The sequence below is a fragment of the Pelophylax lessonae genome (assembly GCF_965119305.1).
Source record: "Pelophylax lessonae genome assembly, chromosome: 3".
Lineage (NCBI taxonomy): Eukaryota > Metazoa > Chordata > Amphibia > Anura > Ranidae > Pelophylax > Pelophylax lessonae.
The window spans coordinates 315,992,213-316,013,456 of NC_138770.1; the positions used below are offsets into that span (position 1 = coordinate 315,992,213).

Below are 21,244 nucleotides of genomic sequence, written 5' to 3' on the forward strand. Positions count from 1 at the left end.
GAAACTTCCTATTGCTGCAAGAAAACTTGCTATTGCAACTTAAAGCAGGCTTCTGAGGGTATTCCACCACCTCCCGGAGTAACCCTACAAGCTAAGGATGGACTTTTGTGGCATGATAATAAAATCTTCATACCTGAAAATTTGTGGGTCTCTATCCTGGGTCTCTGCCTTGACCATACCCTCGCAGGACATTTTGGAACCCATAAGACTTCTGAACTACTTCAGCGTACCTTCTGGTGGCCTAGTCTGGAGAAGGGCTATAAGAGATATATTGAAACCTGTGTCACTTGCATCCGGAATAAGACTACCAGGTCAGGGTCTTGGGGCTTACTCAAACCTTTACCGGTCCCTGACAGAGCATGGAAAATGATTTCAATGGACTTCATAGTAGAGCTCCCCCCATCTGAAGGCCACACTACCATCTTCGTGGTCCTAGACCGGCTATCCAAGATGGAAAATTTTTTACCCATGAAGGGTACACCCTCAGCTGTGGATACAGCCAAGGTGTTCATTAAAGAAATTGTGAGACTGCATGAAGTTCCTGCCAATATAGTATCCGACTGTGGGGTTCAGTTTACCTCTAAGTTTTGGAAGTCCCTTTGTGAGAAGTTAAAAATTGAATTGTCCTTTTCTTCTGCATATCATCCACAAACTAATGGTGAGACAGAAAGGACCAATAAGACACTGGAGCAGTATCTATGCTGTTTTTCTTCTTTTTCACAGGACGACTGGGTAACGCTGTTGCCACTAGCCGAGTTTGCATATAATAACTCAGAACATTCTGCTACTAAGGTTACCAACCTTCCTTCCTGATCACCACAGTTCCTGAGTGCCCTGTCCCTGCTGTCCAGGACACAGTAAACTTTTTTGCATCCAATAAAGAATTGCTGCAAGAAACTATGGCAAAAGCTCAGGAAAATTATAAAAGATTCTTTGACAGGAAAGGAAGGGGAGAGCTGATATTGGAACCTGGCGACCAGGTATGGTTGGCCACAACTAACCTGAAGCTAACCTGTCCATCAAGGAAACTTGGGCCTAAATATGTGGGTTAAAAGGAAACTTGGGCCTAAATATGTGGGTTAAAAAAATATCTGTTAAAAGGAAAATCAATGACGTCTCCTATGAACTGGTGTTACCCGACTCTTAAGATCCACCCTGTTTTTCATGTTTCTCTGTTGAAACCTGCATTGCCAGACCCCTTCCCTGAAAGGAACAATGGTCCCCCTGAACCTGTATTAATTGACGGAGAAGAGGAGTTTGAAGTAGAAGCAATTATTGATTGCAGGAAAACGGGTAACCAAATTCAATACTTGATTAAATGGAAGGGTTACGGACCCGAGGAGAATTTGTGGGAACCAGTAGACAATATCCATGCAAGAGACTTAATCCAAGCATTCAAGCCCAATCACCCAGAGAGATTGGCCCAGTTGGGCATCTGGAGGCTGCCCATTGGGAGGGGGCAATGTAAGAAGAGGCTTACTGTTCACATGCAAAGACGTGCTCCTGTTAAAACCCGCAGAGACTTGGCAATGGCGAATGCGGATGCGGGAAACTCGCACACTAACGTTCCCGAGTACACAACCTGCGATAGATGCTGGCGCCAAATGGGCTATTTAACCACTTCAATACCGGGCACTTTCACCCCCTTCCTGCCCAGGCCAATTTTCAGCTTTTAGCACTGTTGCATTTTGAATGACCAAATTTATGTCATTTTCCCCCCACAAATATTTCTTTTGGTGGTATTTGATCACCGCAAGGTTTTTTCTTTTTTGCTAAACAAATAAGAAAAAGACCGAAAAGTTTGAAAAAAAAAAAGTTTTTTTGTTTATGTTATACAATTTTGTAAATAAATACGTTTTTTCCTGCACTGATGAGCACTGATGAGGCTGCGCTGACAGGCACTGATGAGGAGGTACTGATGGGGTGGCACTGATAGGTAGCACTGATATGCAGCATTGGTGGGCACTGATAGGCGGCACTGATAGGCGGCATTGATGGGCACTGATAGGCACTGATAGGCGGCACTGTTTGGCACTAATGGGCACTGATAGGCGGCACTGGTGGGCAATAATGGGCAATGGTGGGCAGCACTGATAGATGGCAATGATGGGCACTGGTGGGCAGCACTGATGGGGAGGGCACTGGGGGGCTCCCTGAGCCCTGATTGCCATCCCTGGTGGCCATAGTGGGCATCCCTGGTGGTTCTAGTGGCACACCCCCCCCCCCCCCCCCGAGGGTCTGCACTGGTAATCAGTGATCTGATTACCAGTGCCGACCCCCCCCCCCGTCAGGGGAGCCGCCGATCAGCGCTCCTTTACTCGTGCCTGTCAGGCACGTACTGAGGAAAGCCGATCAACGGCTCTTCCTGTTTACTATGTGACCAGCCATGATTGGACACGGCTGATCACATGGTAAAGAGCCTACGTCAGTAGGCTCTTTACCGAGATCGGAGATGCGGTGAGTCGGACTGCCACGCCGCATCGCCGCTCTGTCATATGACGTCCGGTCAGGAATAATACAACCACATTCCCGCCGTCATTCTGCTATAGGGCGGGCGGGATGTGGTTAAACCCAGCCTTTGCTCAGCTCCAGTGCTGCTTGTCTTCAGTCTTGGCTACCTGCTACCAGCAAACCTGTATCCTGCTTCCAAGTTCCAGACCCGGCTTGTCCTGACCATCCTCTGCTCTCCGCCTTCACCGACCTCGGCTTGTCCTATGACCTCCGCTTCTGCCTGCTCCCACTGGCTTCTACATTACCGATTGGCTCCTGACCCAGCTTGTCTTACCATGCTCTTGTCTTCCCCAGATCCATCCATCCTGCCTGAGAAGGTTCACCCGGCTTCTCCTGCTATCCTGGCTACTGTCTCCAGCACCTGCTGCCTGCTCATCTTCCTGCTCACCGGACTCCCCTGGCAATCCTTGCCTGTGGCCACCTGTCCACTTCCAGCAACCTTCAGGCACTCGTGCTACTCTACACTCCGGTGCCTCCTGTCTGCACTATAAGGGGCCCTCAGTCAGAGGCGTAAGAGAGGCCTTCCTCACCATATCAGGCTCACCTCCAGGTACGTGATAGATGGCCACCAAAAAGGCCACATTTTGGGACAGCGTAAGCAGGGGTCACTGAAAGAAGACTGTCAGGGTCGACACCTGGCCCTTGATGGTACTAAAGGCCAATGTCTGCTCGAAACCTCATTGAAGGAAGGTAAAAATCCGAGCCACCAAAAAAGAACGAGGGTGAACCCCTGATCGACTCACACCACAAAATGTACACTTTCCACGTACGATAGTAGATCTTCCTAAGGGTAGCCTACCTAGCCTTCTTCAGCAGTGTCGAAATCAACAACCAAGGCAAACCTCTATCCTTCAGCACCTGGCATTCAACAGCCAGGCTGTCAAAGCCAGCAACTGTAAAGCAGGAAGGACAATAGATCCTCACTGAGAGGTAGTCTCTAAGGGGTGTCGGTGACCAGTTGCACCAGGTCGGCATACCAAGACCGGCGAGGCCAGTCCGGGGCCACAAGAATGAGTGGTATCCCTTCGATCCCGCACAAAAGTCGCTGCAGAAGCTTGAGAGGAGGAAAGGTGTAGATCAGATGATACTGGCCCCGCGGGGCCACCAGAGCGTCTGTGGCATCCGTGACCTTGCCACACCCTCGGTACCTTTCTGTTGAGCCGGGATGCCAACAGATCCACCTTAGGGGTACCCCACCAGAGACATATCTGATGAAACACGTCTGGGTGTAGGGACCACTCCACTTGGTCCAACGCCTACCGACTGAGATAGTCCGCCTGCCAGTTTTCCACTCCTGGAATGTGTACGGCAGAGAGGGCCAGAATGAAGCGTTCTGCCCACCAAAGGATGCTGGCTTCCAACACACTCTTTGTTCCATCTGGTGATTGACATAGGCCACCACTGTGGCATTGTCTGACTAGATCCATACCAGGAGCCCCTGGAGTCGATCTGCCCAGTGATCCAGGCACAGCCTGATCCCCTGAAGTTCCAAGACATTAATCGGTAGTATGGACTCTTCGATCATCCAACAACCCTGAGCGGAGCTCAGTCTCAGGACACCTCCTCTCCTGAACAGACAGGCATCTGTGGTGACCACTGTCCAATACAAGGGGAGAAAGGATTTGCCCTGTAAAGGATTTGTGGGATTTTGCCCTCCGCAAGAGCGGGAGAGCGAAGCCATCCCACTAGACCAAGAACCCCCTGGTTTCCCGGCTCAGCTGAATTGGATTGTCCAGAGACCTCGGACCCTTGTCCCATTTCACCAGGATCTCCTTTTGAAGAAACCCCAGTGCAAACTGAGCCACTTCAAAGGCAGATACCATCAGGCCCAGCACCCGCATGCAAGTCCAGGGGGGGGGAAGACCATCTGCTGAACAGCAGTAGATGAATCGCAGCATGCAACTTCTGGACTTTGTCCACAGGAAGGAACACTCCATCAAGGCCGCAGAGGTCTCCGCTCTCAAGAGGAGGTCATCCAGGTAGCCCAGTCCCACAATCCACCACTGACGTAGCAACGCCAGAACCAGGGCCAACACTTTTCTGAAGACCCCAGGAGTGGAGGGTAATGCCCCGATCTGATATTGCTCCTCTCCCACAGCAAAACAGAGGAAGCACTGGTGTCAGACACGTATTGGGATGTGCAGGTAAGCATCCTTGATGTTCATAGAAGCAAGAAAGTCCCTCTGATGTAGGGACACCATCACCGTGCAAATGGACTCCATTCTGAATGTCTGTACTTGCACAAAGTAATTCAGGGCCTTGAGGTCCAGAATCAGGCTCCTTCTTTAGGACCGTGAACAGGTTTTGAATACAAACCTTGAAACCATTCCGATACCGGAAATGGAACAATCACACCCTGAAACAACAGGTCTTGCACCACCCCAAAGGGAGCTTGCAATCAGTCCTGGGACAGACACACACTGGAAGGGAAGAGCCTTTCCAGGGGGCAAGAACAAAACTATCTTGTAACTGGACATTATTACTTGGTGGGGGGACATCTTCGCTGGTTTCCAGGCCTGTGGACCTCCTTGGTAAACAACAAATGGGTCCACGGGCCTGGACACCAGCGAAGATGTCCCCCCACCCTGAGCATTGGTGAGGGCGCACCTTCAGGAGGAAGGAGGAGCCCTGTCCACGGGTCTAGAGAATCCCGCTTTTGGCTTGCCAGACCAGGGCCACTTGGATCCTCCCGAAGAAAACTTGAAAGGTTTTGTCAGTGGACCCTGAGGGATGAAAAAACTTTTTGTGAACAAAGAAAGATGGGCCATGTCGGCGACGAGGTTCTTTTCCATTTCCAGACTGTGGAAGAAAGGTACTCTTCCCTCTGTGAGACTCTAAATGATGTTATCTAGTTTAGTCCCAAACAGAAAGATGGGCCATGTCGGTGATGAGGTTCTTTTCCATTTCCAGACTGTGGAAGATAGGTACTCTTCCCTCCGTGAGACTCTAAATGATGTCATCCAGATTAGCCCCAAACAGGCGATCGCCTTAAAAGGGTAAATCAGTCAGAGCTTTTTTTAGCAGTCTGCCGAAAGGCGGCACAAAAAAACTGCAGCCCCTGGACCAACTGACCTGCCAACTCAGCAAAGGAAGGGGGAATCTGCTAACCCTCTAGGTCATGGCTATGGTTGCCTTGTTCAACCTAGAGACAGGGGGATCCACCACTTGTGGCACAGTCCACTTCTTGAGAAGTGACTCTTCAAAGGGTTACGCTCCCATTCTTTATAGACAAACTTGTCAAAATAGTCACTATGTGGTAGATCAGGGAGTGTATACCACCCAGGAGTGCCCATAGGTATAGCCAAGTCTTTTTTCTTCCTAGTGTCCTACTCCTGTAGGGGGCAATATAATCCTGTGGTTCTGAATAATGTAGAGTTGTGTTCTTCAATGAACGAAAGAGAAAATTATTCTAGCAGATCTCTACCAAAACTTAGGAGACGGTCCTGATATAAAAAGATTCTGGCATCAAATAGCAAAGCATGCCCATGCACACCTTTTAGATTTTTTTTTACCCTGTACTGAATGGGCAATGCTGGGGCTGGCTGGACAGGATGACCAAAGGTTTTCTAAAGATACCAGGTGCCTGCTTCAGGATTAGATGCTACAAGGTCTTCTTTTCGTACACCAATTCCACCAAAAACTCCAAAGTGTTTTCAAATGGAGAACTCCGAGACTAAAGACCCTTACACACACGCCGAATATCGCGTGGTATTGCCTGGTTCAACAGAAACCGTCCGACATCTGACGGCAACCGGTCCAACAGAGGCCGGCCAAACGTTTAGCTTCTTTAGAAGGGGCATAATCGAAAAAGGTCTGCAGATCGGCATCCGCTATCCGATGTGTTCTATTGGGGCCGTCCTCCTGTCAGAACACTGTAGCTCAGCGGGGGAGATCGCTGTACTAACATTTGATTGTTAGTACGGGATCTCCTCCCGAGCTCTTCAGTTTTGTTCAGCCTGCTGGGTTGAACTAAAAAAAAAAAAAAAAAAAAAAAAACAACTTATAGTGTAAGGGCCCTCTGCATTACACATGCATCTCATTAACCACTTGCCGACCAGCCACCGCAGATATACGGCGGCAGGTCGGCAGGCTCCCGCGAAACGCCGCACCCATACGTTGCTCCGCAGGATCGATCGTGGAGGCGCTGCCCATTCGCCAGCGGGAAGCTGATCTGCAGAGCCGGCGGCCCTAATTGCCGCCACATGCCATCGCTCACTGTGGAGACAGAACGGCGGTCTGCTGTTGTAAACACAGCAGACCGTTATTCTGACAGCAATCAACACAGGACTCCTGTGTGCCCCCTATTTAGGAACACAGGTCCCTGTGTTGATTACACAAGCCCCCCCCCCCCCACAGTTGGAAAACACCCCCTAGGCATACATTTAGACCCTTTGATCGTCCCTGGTGTTAACCCCTTCCCTGCCTGTGTCAGTACAGTAACAGAGCATATTTTTTAGCACTGATTACTGTAGCAATGTCACTGGTCCCGCTAAAAGTGTCAAAAATGTCAGTTAGGTGTCTGATCTGTCTACCGCAATATCACAGTCCCACTAAAAATCGCTGATCACTGCCATTACTAGTAATAAAATAAATGAATTAATAAAAATGACATTTAAATCTTTCCCCTAGTTTGTAGACGCAATGATTTTTGCACAAACCAATCAAAAAACACTTATTGGGATTTTTTTACCACAAATATGTAGCAGAATATAAATTGGCCTAAAATTATTTAAAAAATTTGATTTTTAATTTTTTTTTATTTTGAATGTTATATTAGCAGAAAGTGAAAAATTTTGTTTTTTTTTCTGTTTATAGCGCAAAAAATAAAAATTGCAGATGTGATCAAATGCCACCAAAAGAAAGCTCCATTTCTGGAGAAAAAAATTGCCTAGTAATTAAGGGGGAAAATCTTCTGGTTCAGAAGTGGTTAAAATGTTGTGGGGGGGGGGGGGGGGATTCCGCAGCCTTACATATCCAAGAGATTGAGAAAGTGGTTACTCCCAGAAGAGAGGGTAACGCCTTTAGGGCCCTTTCCCACGGGCGTTCCGCATGTCCGTATATCATCCTATTTTTTTGCGGATGATATACGGACATAATGTATGTCAATGGCATTGCGGATGTCAGCGGATGACAATCCGCTGACATCCGATTTTCGTCCTTTCAGTTCTTTTCCGTTTTTTGGAACGGAACAGAACCCTATTTTTGTTCCGTTTTAAAAACGGAACGGATGCAAAATCGGATGTCAGCGGTGTCATCTGCTGACATTCGCAATGCCCATAGACATACATTATGTCCGTATATGATCCGCAAACGGATGGGATGATATGCGGACATACGGAGCGGATGACACAAGTGTCATCCGCTCCGTGAAAAAAAAAAAAAAAGTGCCGGAGCGGATCGCAATGCGGTCCGCTCCGTGTGAAAGAGCCCTTAGACTATTGTGTAAGCAAGAGGTTTTTTTTTTTGTTTTTCTTTACAAACTAGTATTGCCATCAGGTTTGAATTTTGAGTGGGGGCCTTATGATTAAAGTGGAGTTCCACCCATTTTAGTGACTTTAGATCTATGTAATCCCCTTTAAAACGACTTTTACCAATGGAAAGTTTTTTTTTTTTTGCTAGTAAATACCTTATTTTCTGCTTTATTTATCCTCTTCTCACTTCCAGGTCCGGTCGGCGATTACGTCATTCAGCGATTCGCAGTGTGTGCTGAGATGTATATCAGGCCATGAAATCTCGCATTATTACACAGGAGATGAGCTGTACCGCGTGCTCTGCCCTGCCTCCGCCCCGCCTCCTCTCAGTGAGCTGTATGTATGTATTGTATTGAGGCCGTGCTCCGCCCCGCCTCCTCTCAGTGAGCGTGGACTGAAAGCATTATATCCTCACTGAGCTCACTGAGAGGAGGCGGGGCGGAGCACAGCCTCAATACACTACAAACATACAGCTCACTGAGAGGAGGCGGGGCGGAGGCGGGGCAGAGCACGCAGTGCAGCTCATCTCCTGCGTAATAATGCGAGATTTCATGCCCTGATGTACATCCCAGCACACACTGCGAATCGCCGAATGACGTAATCGCCGACCGGACCCGGAAGTGAGAAGAGGATAAAGCAGAAAATAAGGTATTTACTAGCAACAACAAAAAAAAAAAACTTTCCATTGGTAAAAGTCGTTTTAAAGGGGATTACATACATCTATGTAATCCAATTTATTAAAAATGGGTGGAACTCCACTTTAAGGATCCTGTTATAACGAGCCACTATTTTTGCAGTACAGAGATGTACAAAATAATTTAAATAATGTCCTATCAGGGTTTTGATACTATGCAACGTTTTTTTAAAAGCTTTTTTGTTTATATGTTGATTTTGGTTACAATGTAGATTCTTTTTCTTTTCTTTGTATTGATTTGTTATGATTTTATTAGAAACATTGACAGAGAGAAACTGCCTTCTGATTGCTATGCTGCACCTGTGTGGTCTGCTTGTGTGTGGATAACAGATGCATCAATCAGGGGGCAGTATAGGTCTGGAAAAAGCACAGCAAGTGTGAAACATGTGTTACATGTCTCTCTCTCTCCCCCGTGTGTAAGTTTGTATTATGGAGCTTCTTCTATGGACTATTTTATATAAATATTAATAAATAAAAGTGTTGCTCTGAAGAACAAGGTAGTGCAGCCATCCAGATTTTTTACTTGTGCATGACCAGCAGCGAGCTGGGCTAGCACCCCTTTGTTTTTGTGAAAGTGGCAGGGTCTGCATCGCTTTAAGCTGGCCATACATGATACAATTTTCTTATTCAAATACCTTTGGATTTACCTTCAACTATGTTGTGCAGGGACTTGCATGATTGCATACAATTGTGATTAGGTTTAACTTCCTATTACATAGTTTTGGTAAATCTAAAAGAAGATTGTACAAGAAAATTGTATCATGTATGGCCAGCCTTGGACGTTATTTCCATTTGGGAGTATCCTACCAAAAATTACATTTTTGTTGCAGGGGATGCTGAAAATCTGACTTGTAGACTTCAGGGAAAATCAGTAAGCCAATCACACAAGCAGGAAATGATGTTTCTGGGGGCATTCTGTACACATTCTGTGTACAGAACACCTCCAGGTAGCCATATTGCATTGCACTTTACAGAAAATTACAGTAGCTGCAGATTGAAAAGGAAAGGTAATTTTCATTAACATTTAATTACAATATGTCTTGTGTCACAATTGTATATGCTATATTCTTTTTTTTTTATTTGATATTTGTTTCCCCATGAAAGTGGAGTTACCCTATAAATCACTGTTAAATACAGCATTACAGCACTAGTAGAAATACAAAAAACTAGAGTATTCACCTTCTCTCCAGCATACTGCTCTGAGGTCCAGTGTCAGTCCTCTACCAGTCCTGACTAATTCCTAATGTCATTAAATCCACTTCCTATGAGCTCAGGGAGTCATGTACCCCACCCCACTGGTAGTGTGTCAAGTTGGCTTTGGCTTACAATACTGCTCCATGAATGACGATCATGTCACCATGTCAGTGACGCCTTCTGCAACACTGAGGACCACCCCACTGCTGATGCAAGAAAAGGACCCAATGGCTGCACATGAGTGGATGGAAAAAAACGTAGGAGGTAGTGCCCAACCTGGAGCTAGGCTTTATTAATTCAGATTCCTAAGTAATCCTTAGTGCCCCACTCACACCTGACTGAAGCGTCTTTGGACGTTTTTCTGGCTCTTTTTTTTTTTAGTGTTTGTACCAGTGGTTTTGTGCAATTTTCAGGCTCGATTGATACAAATTACTAGGCAATAAAATGCATGTTGTGTGTGTTTTTTAGGCCCTCTGGTAATCACCTGCCTACTGGCCACATTCACCCCCTGCCCAGGCCAATTTTTAGCTTTCAGAGCTGTCGCACTTTGAATGACAATTGTGCGGTTATGCAACACTGTACCCATATGATGTTTTTATCACTTTTTTTGAGACAGATAGAGCTGTCTTTTGGTGGTAATAAATCACCACTGGGTTTTATTTTTTGCTCAACAAACAAAAAAAGAATGAAAATTTTGAAAAAAAAAAACAAAAAAACATTTTCTTCGTTTTGGTTATAAAATTTTGTAAATACCGTATTTTCCGGCGTATAAGACGACCCCCCTAATTTTCAAGTTAAAACATAGGTTTTGGGCTATACTCGCCATATAAGACTACCTCCCTTCCGAAACAAGGCAACACCATTGAAAAACATCAGATTTCTCATAGATCTCCAAGGTACCCCAAGTACTGTAATACATGTAATCTCTCATAATATCTCCAAGGTACCCTAAGTATAAGTATTAATGGTAGATGTAATCTCAAGACGCTGGCTGTGCGGGAATCCTGTACCGGTATACCATATGTACCGTAGCTTCGGCTACATACAGTGTACCGCGCTGAGCCAATCACGGAGAGCGATGTATTTGATTATTTAATGCAAAACCTGCTCGGATTGGCAGAGTCAGAGAGGCGGGCTGATGTTACTCCGCCAATCAGAGCAGGCTTTGCATTCAATACTACGGTTCATACGGTATTCCGGTACAGGATACCCACACAGCCAGCGTCTTGAGAAATTACATCTACCGGTAATACTTATAGTTAGGGTACCTTGGAGATATTATACTCGGCGTATAAGACGACTCCCTATTTTTGGAGGATTTTTTTTGAGGTTCAAAAGTAGTCTTATACGCCAGAAAATACAGTAAGTAATTTTTCTTCTTCACTGATGTGCGCTCATGAAGATGCACTGATGAGACTGCACTGATGATCAGTGCCCTGATTATCAGTGTAAATGTGTGCTGTCACAGGATAGTGTGTGCTGTCACAGTTGCAGTCATCTCCCTGGTATCTTTTTTTCAGCAGGCGATGCTGAATAATGTAAAAGCCATCCAAGTGGCTAAACAGCAGCTGGATCTCTTTTACATGTGGAGGAAGGTGCCCCTCCTTCTGCCTTCCCCCAATTTCCTGGGCTCTACCATTACACCCTTGTGATAGTAACAAAATTGATTAAAAAAAAAAAAAAAAAATTACAGTGCCCCAGTCCCCCCCATGCTCACTTGCACATGCAAATGCCTATATTAGTCCCACACACATATATAAATGGCGATCACACCAGACGTGTGATAAAACTGCAAACATCAGAGAGAGAGAACAATAATTCTAGCACCAGACCTCCTGTGTAACTCTAAACTGATAACCTGTAAAGGCTTTTAAAGCATTGCCTATGGAGATTTCTAAGTACTGTAGTTTGTCGCCATTCCACGAGTGCGCACAATTTTAAAGCATGACATGTTAGGTATCTAGGGAAATAAAGGAGAAAAAAATGTTGGACTTTATAGGCACTGTTAGTTAAAATTGTATGCTTTATTAAGGAATAGTTAAAAAGTCAAAACAAAGAAAGAGAAAAAAAAGGGGGTAAGAGACCTTAATAATAAAGGCATGTTACCTCAATAAACATACATCACATAGTCACACATATAGTACACTACATATGAATTGTTAAAAACAATAGTGACATAATACATCACATATTAATAGGCCTCAAAGACGATTACAAAAGGGGTTAATGAATCGCCCCCGAGTTCCACCTATGTGAGCGTTGATAGACAGACGTTGCATGTAGCCAGGTTGCCCTACATGTTTCGCTTACAAAGCAAGCATACAATTTTAACTAACAGTGCCTATAAAGTCCAACATTTTTTTCTCCTTTATTTCCTTATATCCATTGGGATGTGGCACTTTCCTATTCCTATTGCGCCCAAGCTTACTGCGGCTTGGTAGCGCAACAAACAATCCATTTAATGTTAGGTATCTATTTACTCAGCAGAACATCATTTTTTATACTTTAACAAACAATAGGGTGTTATATTGTGTTTGTGTGCACTAAAATTCATTAAAGTGTATTTTTTTAAAAAAACTTGTGTTTGAAAAACTGCTGTACAAATATTGTCATTAAAAATTGCAACAGCCAATTTTTTCCTTTGCCTTCAGAAAATATATAATGTTTGGGGGTTCTAAGTAATTATCTAGTAAAAAAAAAAATGCTAATTTTTACAAGTATATGAGAAGTGTCAGAATACATTAGGGACAGAATTAGATTAGGGACACTGGCTGGTAAGAGTCAGTTAAAAAGAAGAAAATATATATTATTTTACATTTTTTATTTTTCCCTACAATTTTTTATTTTTTTATACATACTGTCACCCTAGCACCACAGTGACACTGTATTACTCTGGGGGGAATCTACATTTTGCTTTTTTACTCTGTAATTGTCTTTACAGTCATGACGGCTGTGAAAGCAATGATTTCTCTTTGGTGACAGTTCTGCAGCTATTGGGAAATACTGTGATAGCTGTTGGTCACAGCTATCACATGGTACAGCGCTGCTGTGAATGGTCAGGGAAGAAAAATGCAGCTTAAAAAATGCATCTAAAGCCACAATTTGCATGTGCGTTTGCGCATTTATGCATTCTATTGGTCGGAATATGAATTTCATTGTGGCTATTAGAATACACTAATGCGCAAACACGCCTTAATGCTCTCCTTCTGAACAGCCAAGTGATGGTTTTTTTCTACCTCTAAATGTGGTGATTTTTACATCCTGTGTGTGAAGGGGTTCTGCCTGGCTTTGAAATGTCGCAATCTGCTATAACAATGGGATCACTGATTAAAGCTTAGAACCCCTTCCAGAGATCCTTGGTGTGCTGGTGACTAGAGATGGCCTCGGATGTGTTAGACTCCCCACCTGCCCGATCCCGCCAGGAAGCCAACACTGCACTCTGCTAATCACAGACACTGAGACATTTCCAGGTCTGTGCAGCTGCGGATCGGGAAACGTCACACTGCCTGTGATTAGCAGAGTGCAGTGTTGGCTTCCTGGCAGGACCCGGCACATGTGGACTCGAACACGCCCGAGCCCATCTCTACGGGTAACATTCTATTGCTCAGAGTTGACAGGGTTCTAACCGCTGGTCGCTTCAGCACCCGCTTATAGGCACAGCCACTTCTACAGTAACAGGTGCTTTGAAAGTAGTACGTTGGAAGTTAAAGCGGTGTTCCGGCCTCCCCCTCCAAAAATTAAAAGTCAGCAGCTACACATAATGTAGCTGCTGACTTTTAATATTAGGACACTTACCTATCCAGGAATCCAGCGATGTCGGCACTGCAGCCGATGTTTTCATTGGCTGTCAGATGATGCCACCACCATTGCCGGTAGGAGAACCCGACAGCCTTGCGGCTTCACGGCCGGGTCCCTACTGCGCTAAGCTCGGTTACTGTCCTGGAAGCAGAGAAAGGGGGATGGAGGAGGAGGGGGCCAAACTTCTGACGTACCTTGCCGCGGCGAGGTCAGACGGAAGTGGGGACAGGGTACCTGTCAAAAACAGGTACCTGCTCCACCCCTCCCCCAAAGAGGTGCAAAATGTGGCACCGGAGTGGGGGAGGAGACAGATAAGCGGAAGTTCAACTTTTGAGTGGAACGCCGCTTTAAGGTGCGTTTATATAGAACTTACTGGAGGCAGTTGCAAAGTGTCAAACCTTGCTGAACTCTACAGGCAGCGTTATTTTTGTGGCGCAGTGTGAACACCTCCATCCGCTCCCTATTGTAGCAATTTTGTGTGGCATTGATACACGTTTGGAAAGCATTTAACAACTGACCCAACTGCCTATTTTCAAATCCTCTGTGAAGAAGCCCGAAATTAACAAACGTCCAAGCGCTTAACATTAAAGCGTCTAAGCGCCTTATGGCCCATACACACTATAAGATTTTCTGAAGACTTTTTCCTTTAGACTTACCAAAACCATTTAATATGAGGTCAGACCTAAACACTTTCAATTTGTATACAATCTGGCAGGCCCTTCTACTACATAGAAAAGGTAAATCTGAAGGAAATCTAACCACAAAAGTTGGATAGTGTGTATTTCACACCTGAGCGTATCGTTTTCAGGCATTTTTTTGGGCATTTTTTGCAGGTGTTTGGAGGCAGGCATTGACATCTAACAAAAACGCTTGTAATCTGCCGAAAAAAAAAAAGTTCATGTACTTTTTTGTGCTTCAGGCGTTGAAATGAATGGGATTTTGCTGGTTGGGCGTTTTGAGACTTCAGAGAGGAGTGTTTTTTACGAGCTGAAAAATGCTCAGATGTGAACAGGGCCTAAATGCGCCTGAAAAACAGGGCTTTAGGTGTGTTTATGATGCTGCTTTTCTCCTGTCAGGAGAAAGGTGTTTAGAAGCGTCTAGTGTGCATGAGGCCTTACACTCACTCTTCTCTACACCTCATAAAAGCTAATTATCCGTGTGTTCACAGTATATCCATTGCAGCCATAACACCTTTCCCACCCTCTCCTACCTCAGCTTCCCTCGCCTGACTGCAGTCACCACCTACCCGGCCGGCGAACTACATTTCCCGTCATCCTCTGCGTTCCCGGAGTTCCTTTACACATGCGCGTTGCCGGCCGGCCAACATGGCGACCTTCGTGGAGATACTGAGGAGCGAGTTCCCGCAGCTGGATACCGAGCTTTTCCAATACGTGACTGGTGAGAGGAATGGCTGAGACTGGAGCTGTGTCTGGACGGCATTCCCCGGCCACACCGGCCTCACTGCCCCCTCCAGACACCTACCCGGCCTGAACATTCCATGGCTAGGACCTTAGAGCACTCACACATGCGCCTTCTGTCTGGGGAGATTCTTCATAGGAACACGTAGCCAGGCATTGTGTGGTGGAACTACAAGTCCCAGCATGCCTTGCTAGCCAGAGGAGACCTGCTGAAACTTGTAGTCCTATATAAGGTGGAGCCTAAGTAGACTGAATGGAGACTCTAGTCACCATGTGAATGTCAGCCCTCCTGTATGATTAGTGGTGATGACTGATTATGGGGAATTAGAAGAATTGTATTATCTTTCTGTTTCCTTTTTTCCCCCCACGTTTTATTGAACTGAATATCTTTAATTAATAGCTGATATGGCAGAAATACTATTATATGTAAAATAAGAGATTTAGGATAGGTTTATTAGAGTTCAGACTCTTCACACAATGACGGCTCATGCCTACACGTCCAGGGCTGTACATAACCCAGATCAGCCGGGATGACGAGCCGCTTCTGATTAGCCACATACAGGAAGCCTGTACAAATCAATAGGGATGAGTTTAGACATCTTCAGATCCCAGTCCGAATTAGGGCTCTTTCACACAGGCGTTCAGATCCGCCTGTCAGTTTTTTTTGGCGGATCTAACGGATGCCCCATGCATCTCTATGGGGCATCGGATGTTAGCAGAGACATGTCTGCTGACATCCGATCCGGTCCGTCAAATCTGGACGGATGGAAACCCTATTTTCCACCCGTCCAGCGGATCAGAACGGACCGACGGACCGTTCCCATCCGATTCCCCCATAGAGATGTATGGGGCTGTGACAACTGTGTCTCCGCCCACCGTGCAGAGAACAGCTGTCATTCTCCTGCTCAGCGGGGGATCGGCGGATCGATCCCACGCTGAGAAAAACGGAGTCCGTCTGACGGATGGAGTGTGTGAAAGGGGCCTTAAGGTGCATAAGCCTGCAGGGAAGCTGTCACTGTCCTGGCCAATCATAAGCAGTTCGAGGGTTTCCCCACCCTGTGGCCCATGCAAATCAATAGGGATGAGCTCAGGCGTCTTCAGATCACAGTCTGAATCCAGGTGCATGAGCCTGCAGGGAAGCTGTCACTATCCTGGCCAATCATAAGTAGCCGAGGGATTTCCCACCCTATGGCATGTATAAATTAATAGGGATAAGCTCAGGCATCTTCAGATGCCAGTCTGAATCCAGGTGCATGAGCCTGCAGGGAAGCTGTCACTGTCCCAGCCAATCATAAGCAGTCAAGGGTTTCCCCACCCTGTGGCCCATACAAATCAATAGGGATGAGCTCAGGCGTCTTCAGATCACAGTCCGTATCCAGGTGCTTGAGCCTGCAGGGAAGCTGTCACTGTCCTGGCCAATCATAAGTAGCCGAGGGATTTCCCACCCTATGTCATGTATAAATTAATATGGATAAGCTCAGGCATCTTCAGATGCCAGTCTGAATCCAGGTGCATGAGCCTGCAGGGAAGCTGTCACTGTCCTGGCCAATCATAAGCAGTCAAGGGTTTCCCCACCCTGTGGCCCATACAAATCAATAGGGATGAGCTCAGGCTTCTTCATATCACAGTCCGTATCCAGGTGCATGAGCCTGCAGGGAAGCTGTCGCTGTCCTGGCCAATCATAAGCAGCCAAGGGATTCCCCACCCTGTGGCCCATACAAATCAATAGGGATGAGCTCAGGCGTCTTCAGATCCCAGTCCGAACCTAGGTGCATGAGCCCACAGGGAAGCTTTCACTGTCCTGGCCAAGTGGCTGCAGTATTCCCCACCATGTGGTTGCAGAAAAGGGGAGGCCTTGACCACCTATGATTGGACAAGGATGGTGACCAACAGACAGATGCAGACATTTCACATCCCTGCTCCATGAGCAATTACAGCTACAGATCCTGTCAGCCTTTCATTGATTTGCACAGACTTCCTACTGATTGGAATTGCCCAGCTGTACCGGTTTCATAAATACACTATATTAGACTATGTATGGCCCTGCGCAGCCGTGGGGATGGGCTCTACATTGTGTTCACATCAGTTATCCTATTTAAAGTGGAAAACTCAGAGAATTTTATTTTTTTCTTTGCACACTTACATTGGGCCAGCTTGGTTTGATGTAAGTATGTATATGTGATATCTGGATGGCCAGTGGGAATACTGTAAACCACAATAGTAGCGCGCACTACACACAATGATAGCCGTGAATGGTGGCAGTTCTGAGTGAGCGACATCCTGTGGTCATTGTGCACTGCTAAGAGGAAGCCACTCACACAGAACCTGGGAATCACAGCTCCCACTGTATGTAGCACCGGCTACCACGGTGGTTTACAGTAGTGATCGACCGATTATCGGCAAAGCCGATATATCGAGGTCCGATCCGCACTTTCCCCGATACATCGGAATTGGCCCTGGAGGTTACCGATATTGCCAATATTTAGAGAAAGTGCTTGTACCGAAATGATGGCTGCCATTGCAGGGAGGGGGCCTCCCTCCCTCCCGCAGCTCGCCCGTGTCTGCTGTCCCACCAGTAGACCCGGGCAACCAGCCTGCACGGCCGCTGAAGACTGCAATTCGGCTCTAAACGTGTCTCTATGCAAAAACCCGGAAGTAATTTCATGACATCACTTCCGGGTACTGGTGCCAGTTTAAAAAAAATGACTGCATTCAAAACAGCCAAATTTGCCGTTTTGAATGCTTTTTAGTGCAGAGGAGGGGTTTGGGGTCTTTTAGACCCCAGATCCCTCTACAAGAGTACCTGTCAAGTTATAAAAATAAAAAATTTTAAATGTATGAAAATTTCGGCCGATACCGATGTTTACAGCATCCAAATTGTCCACCTGGACATCCGATATGGATACATACATACATCAACCAACCTGGCCCAATGTAGTTATGCCAAAAATAGAATTCTTGAAGTTGAGTTTTAAGGCCCCTTACACACGGGGGCAGGCTTGTCCACTTGCTTAGCGGGGAATCTGTAGATATCCACTGAACAGGCGGATGGCGGTCGGAAGTAAAGGGACGGCCTGTCCGTGTACACCCGACTGCCATCCCATCCACCAGACAGATGGGGAACGGATCCCCATCCATTTGTTTTTAGTGGACAGGATCAGATTGGATGTCGATGGCTGTCAATGGACATATGTCTGTTGACACCTGTGGCTCTGTACAGTATACTGGAGGGTCCCATCGGGTCCGCCCACGTGGAAAAGCCCTAAATGTGCAGATGAAATTAGTAGACAGGAATTGGATTTTTACAGGAATGGATAATTTCAATCAGTGTGAAATAAACACATTTTATTGTGTGAAGATTGTTACTCATCAATGTAAATCCCCCTCAGTGTGTACATGTTGGGCGAAGATGTTTGGTCATACCATATAAACCTAGTGCACTTACTGCTGGTGTCTATAAATGGCACATCCCGATTTGTAACAATGTAACAGTATATTTCAATTCTGCCCTGATCAAGCTTTTTACATATTTTTCTATCCAGATGTCCTGGACAGTGGTAGATCAGACTTTGAATCAGAGCACGATCTTTTTGAAGCAGTGGGGGAGCTACTACAGGATGTATCTGGAGATACAAAAGATGACGATGACATCAAAGACATCTGTCAGAGGATGTACAGAACAATGCGGTTGTAAGTAGATCTGAAGAATGTAAGAAGACATTAACTTTCTAGTATAGACCTCTAACTGTACAGTAGGTATAGAAAATAATCACCCCCTTTCAAATAATCACCTTTTTTTGCTTTGCAGCCTGAAATGAAGACCGATGCAGTTTTTGTTTCATCAAGCTGTAATTACTCAGTGCAACTTATAAAATGCAAGTGAAAGATATACACCAACATGTCAAAAACGGAATCAATGAGTTGGAAAAAGGATCACCCCCCCCCCCCCCCCCCTTGTGTCAGTATTTTGTTGAACCACCTTTTGTTTTACTTACAGCTTTTAGTCTTTTGGGATATGTCTCTGCTTACTTTGCACATCTAGACTTTGCAATATTTGCCAACTCTTCTTTGCAGAACTGCTGAAGTTCAGTTATATTTGATGGTGACTGTTTGTGGACTGCAGTCTTGAAGTTATTTCACAGAATTTCAGTGGGGTTTAAGTCTGGGCTCTGACTAGGCCACGCAAGGACATTCACCTTTCTCCTTCAACCACTGTGTGGTCATTTTTGCTGTGTGCTTTAAGTTATTGTCATGTTAGAAGGTAAACCTTGCCTTTGACAACTTTCTGGCAGAAGGCAGTAGATTTCCTTCAAGAATGTGACGGGGAATGTGTTATTTGGATGACGGTGTGACATATTCGTGTTTAAAGAGAAACACCCCCATGACAGGATATTACCACCTCCATGCCTTACTGTAGAAATTGTTATTTGGATGGTTCGCTGTATTGGACTTCTACCAGATATATTGTATGTGTTGAGGCCAAATAATTCAATTTTTGTCTCCTCTGACCATAACACCTTTTTCCATGTGGCCTCAGAATCTTCAAGGTGCAGTTTGGCAAAGCGCAGTCATTACTGCATGTGGCCTTTCTTTAAGAGTGGCTTTTTTCTTGCAACCCTCCCATACAAGCCACATTTGTGGAGAATTTGTGATATTGTTGTCACATGCACACAATGACCACTCTTTGTCATAAATTCCTACAACTGCTTTAGGGTTGCTGTAGGCCTTTTGGTAGCCTCTCTAACCAGTTTTCTCCTGGCTCTTTCATCCAGTTTGGAGCGACGTCCTGATCCAGGGAGGGTCTGCGTTGTACCCAATACCTTCCACTTCTTAATAATAAACTTCACTGTGCTTCTAGGCATTGCTAAAGCCTTTAATTTTTTTTCTGTACCCATCTCCTGACTTGTAAGTGTCCACAACTTTAAATCCCAGAGCTCTTTTGACAGTGCTGCCACCCATAGTTGACTGTGTGCTTCGTTTCCACTACCAGGGACTGAAATACTCCAAGAAAACTTTTCATACTGAGTTATCCAAAATGACCACAGTGGATGACAGTTGTAAGTCAACATTTTTGGAGGGGTGTGATCCTTTTTCCAACTCAGTGATTCTGTTTTTTAAAATTTTTTTTTTTTTCTGACATGTAGGTGTTCTATCTTTCACTTGGGTGTTATAAGTTGCACATGTAAATACAGCTGGATAACACAAAGACTGTCTGTCTTCATTTCAGGCTGGAAAGCAACAAAATGTGATTATTTTAAAGGGGGTGATTTTCTATACTCACTGTATATAATAGGTAATACAGTTCACACATGTAAATTAACATTGTGATATTTTCATTTTGCTAAGGGAGAATCATAAAGTCCCTTCACAGGACCAGGTGTTACTCGAGGCTCCAATACAATTGTCTCAGATTACTGAATATGGTAAGACTTGTTTATGACTATCACAGCCAATGCTACTTTCTTTGTAATAAACTTTTTTTGGTGAGTTGATCAAGACCTAAATCCAGGTTTACTTTCAATTTAAATAGCTAGTGTTAGTTCACTGTTTCAGAAAAAATAATTAGGTAAACTAACATCCTACACCCTCCCCAGTCACCACTGTATTTACCTCCTGTGGTTGATGCACTATCAGTCACGTAGCCAGTGTAGCGGTCCGGTAATTAAATATCCCCACTTTTCTCCCTTTTTATTCTCTAGGGCTTCTGGGATAGAACAGAACATTTCTTATAAGTCAGCATCAGCGTTGACCAATCAGAAGTGCTCTGAGCTGTCCTGGAAGCCCTACAGAGTGAGCAGAGATTTTAAATCCTTGAACTGCTACACCAGCTGTGTGGGCACTGACAGTGTATCGCCCATGGTAGGTAGGTACAGCAGGGCCCGGGGGATGGAGAGAGTGTAGAGCAGTGGTTGTCAACTTATGGGCTAAAGGGGACCTCAAATGCGGCCCCTGACCCCTCTGGACCATGCCTATCTGTTGCTGTTTATACCTGCTCTTAGGGGTTTTTTCATATATCATATCTTCTTTGCCTTTTTTTGCAAACTAACCCTTGTTACAATTGTTAAAGCTAGCCCAAGACAGCTAGCAAACAGGAAGTCCCCATACTGCTGCCAGAACACAGCAGCTGCTTACTGCGCCATACAGCCTTGACAGCAGTT

The 21,244-nt window shown here is 45.4% G+C and overlaps 1 protein-coding gene across 1 annotated transcript in view; it reads left to right on the forward strand.

Annotated features, from left to right (window-relative positions):
* Window positions 1-14,910: 14,910 nt before the first annotated feature.
* ABCF3 (ATP binding cassette subfamily F member 3) overlaps window positions 14,911-21,244 on the forward strand; it is a 62,834-nt gene continuing 56,500 nt past the window's right edge. The window contains exons 1-3 of the mRNA XM_082252509.1: window positions 14,911-15,066; window positions 18,629-18,776; window positions 20,433-20,509. Of these exons, the coding sequence (XP_082108635.1) occupies window positions 14,994-15,066; window positions 18,629-18,776; window positions 20,433-20,509 (298 nt within the window). The 5' untranslated portion in view covers window positions 14,911-14,993. The remainder of the gene's footprint in view (window positions 15,067-18,628; window positions 18,777-20,432; window positions 20,510-21,244) is intronic.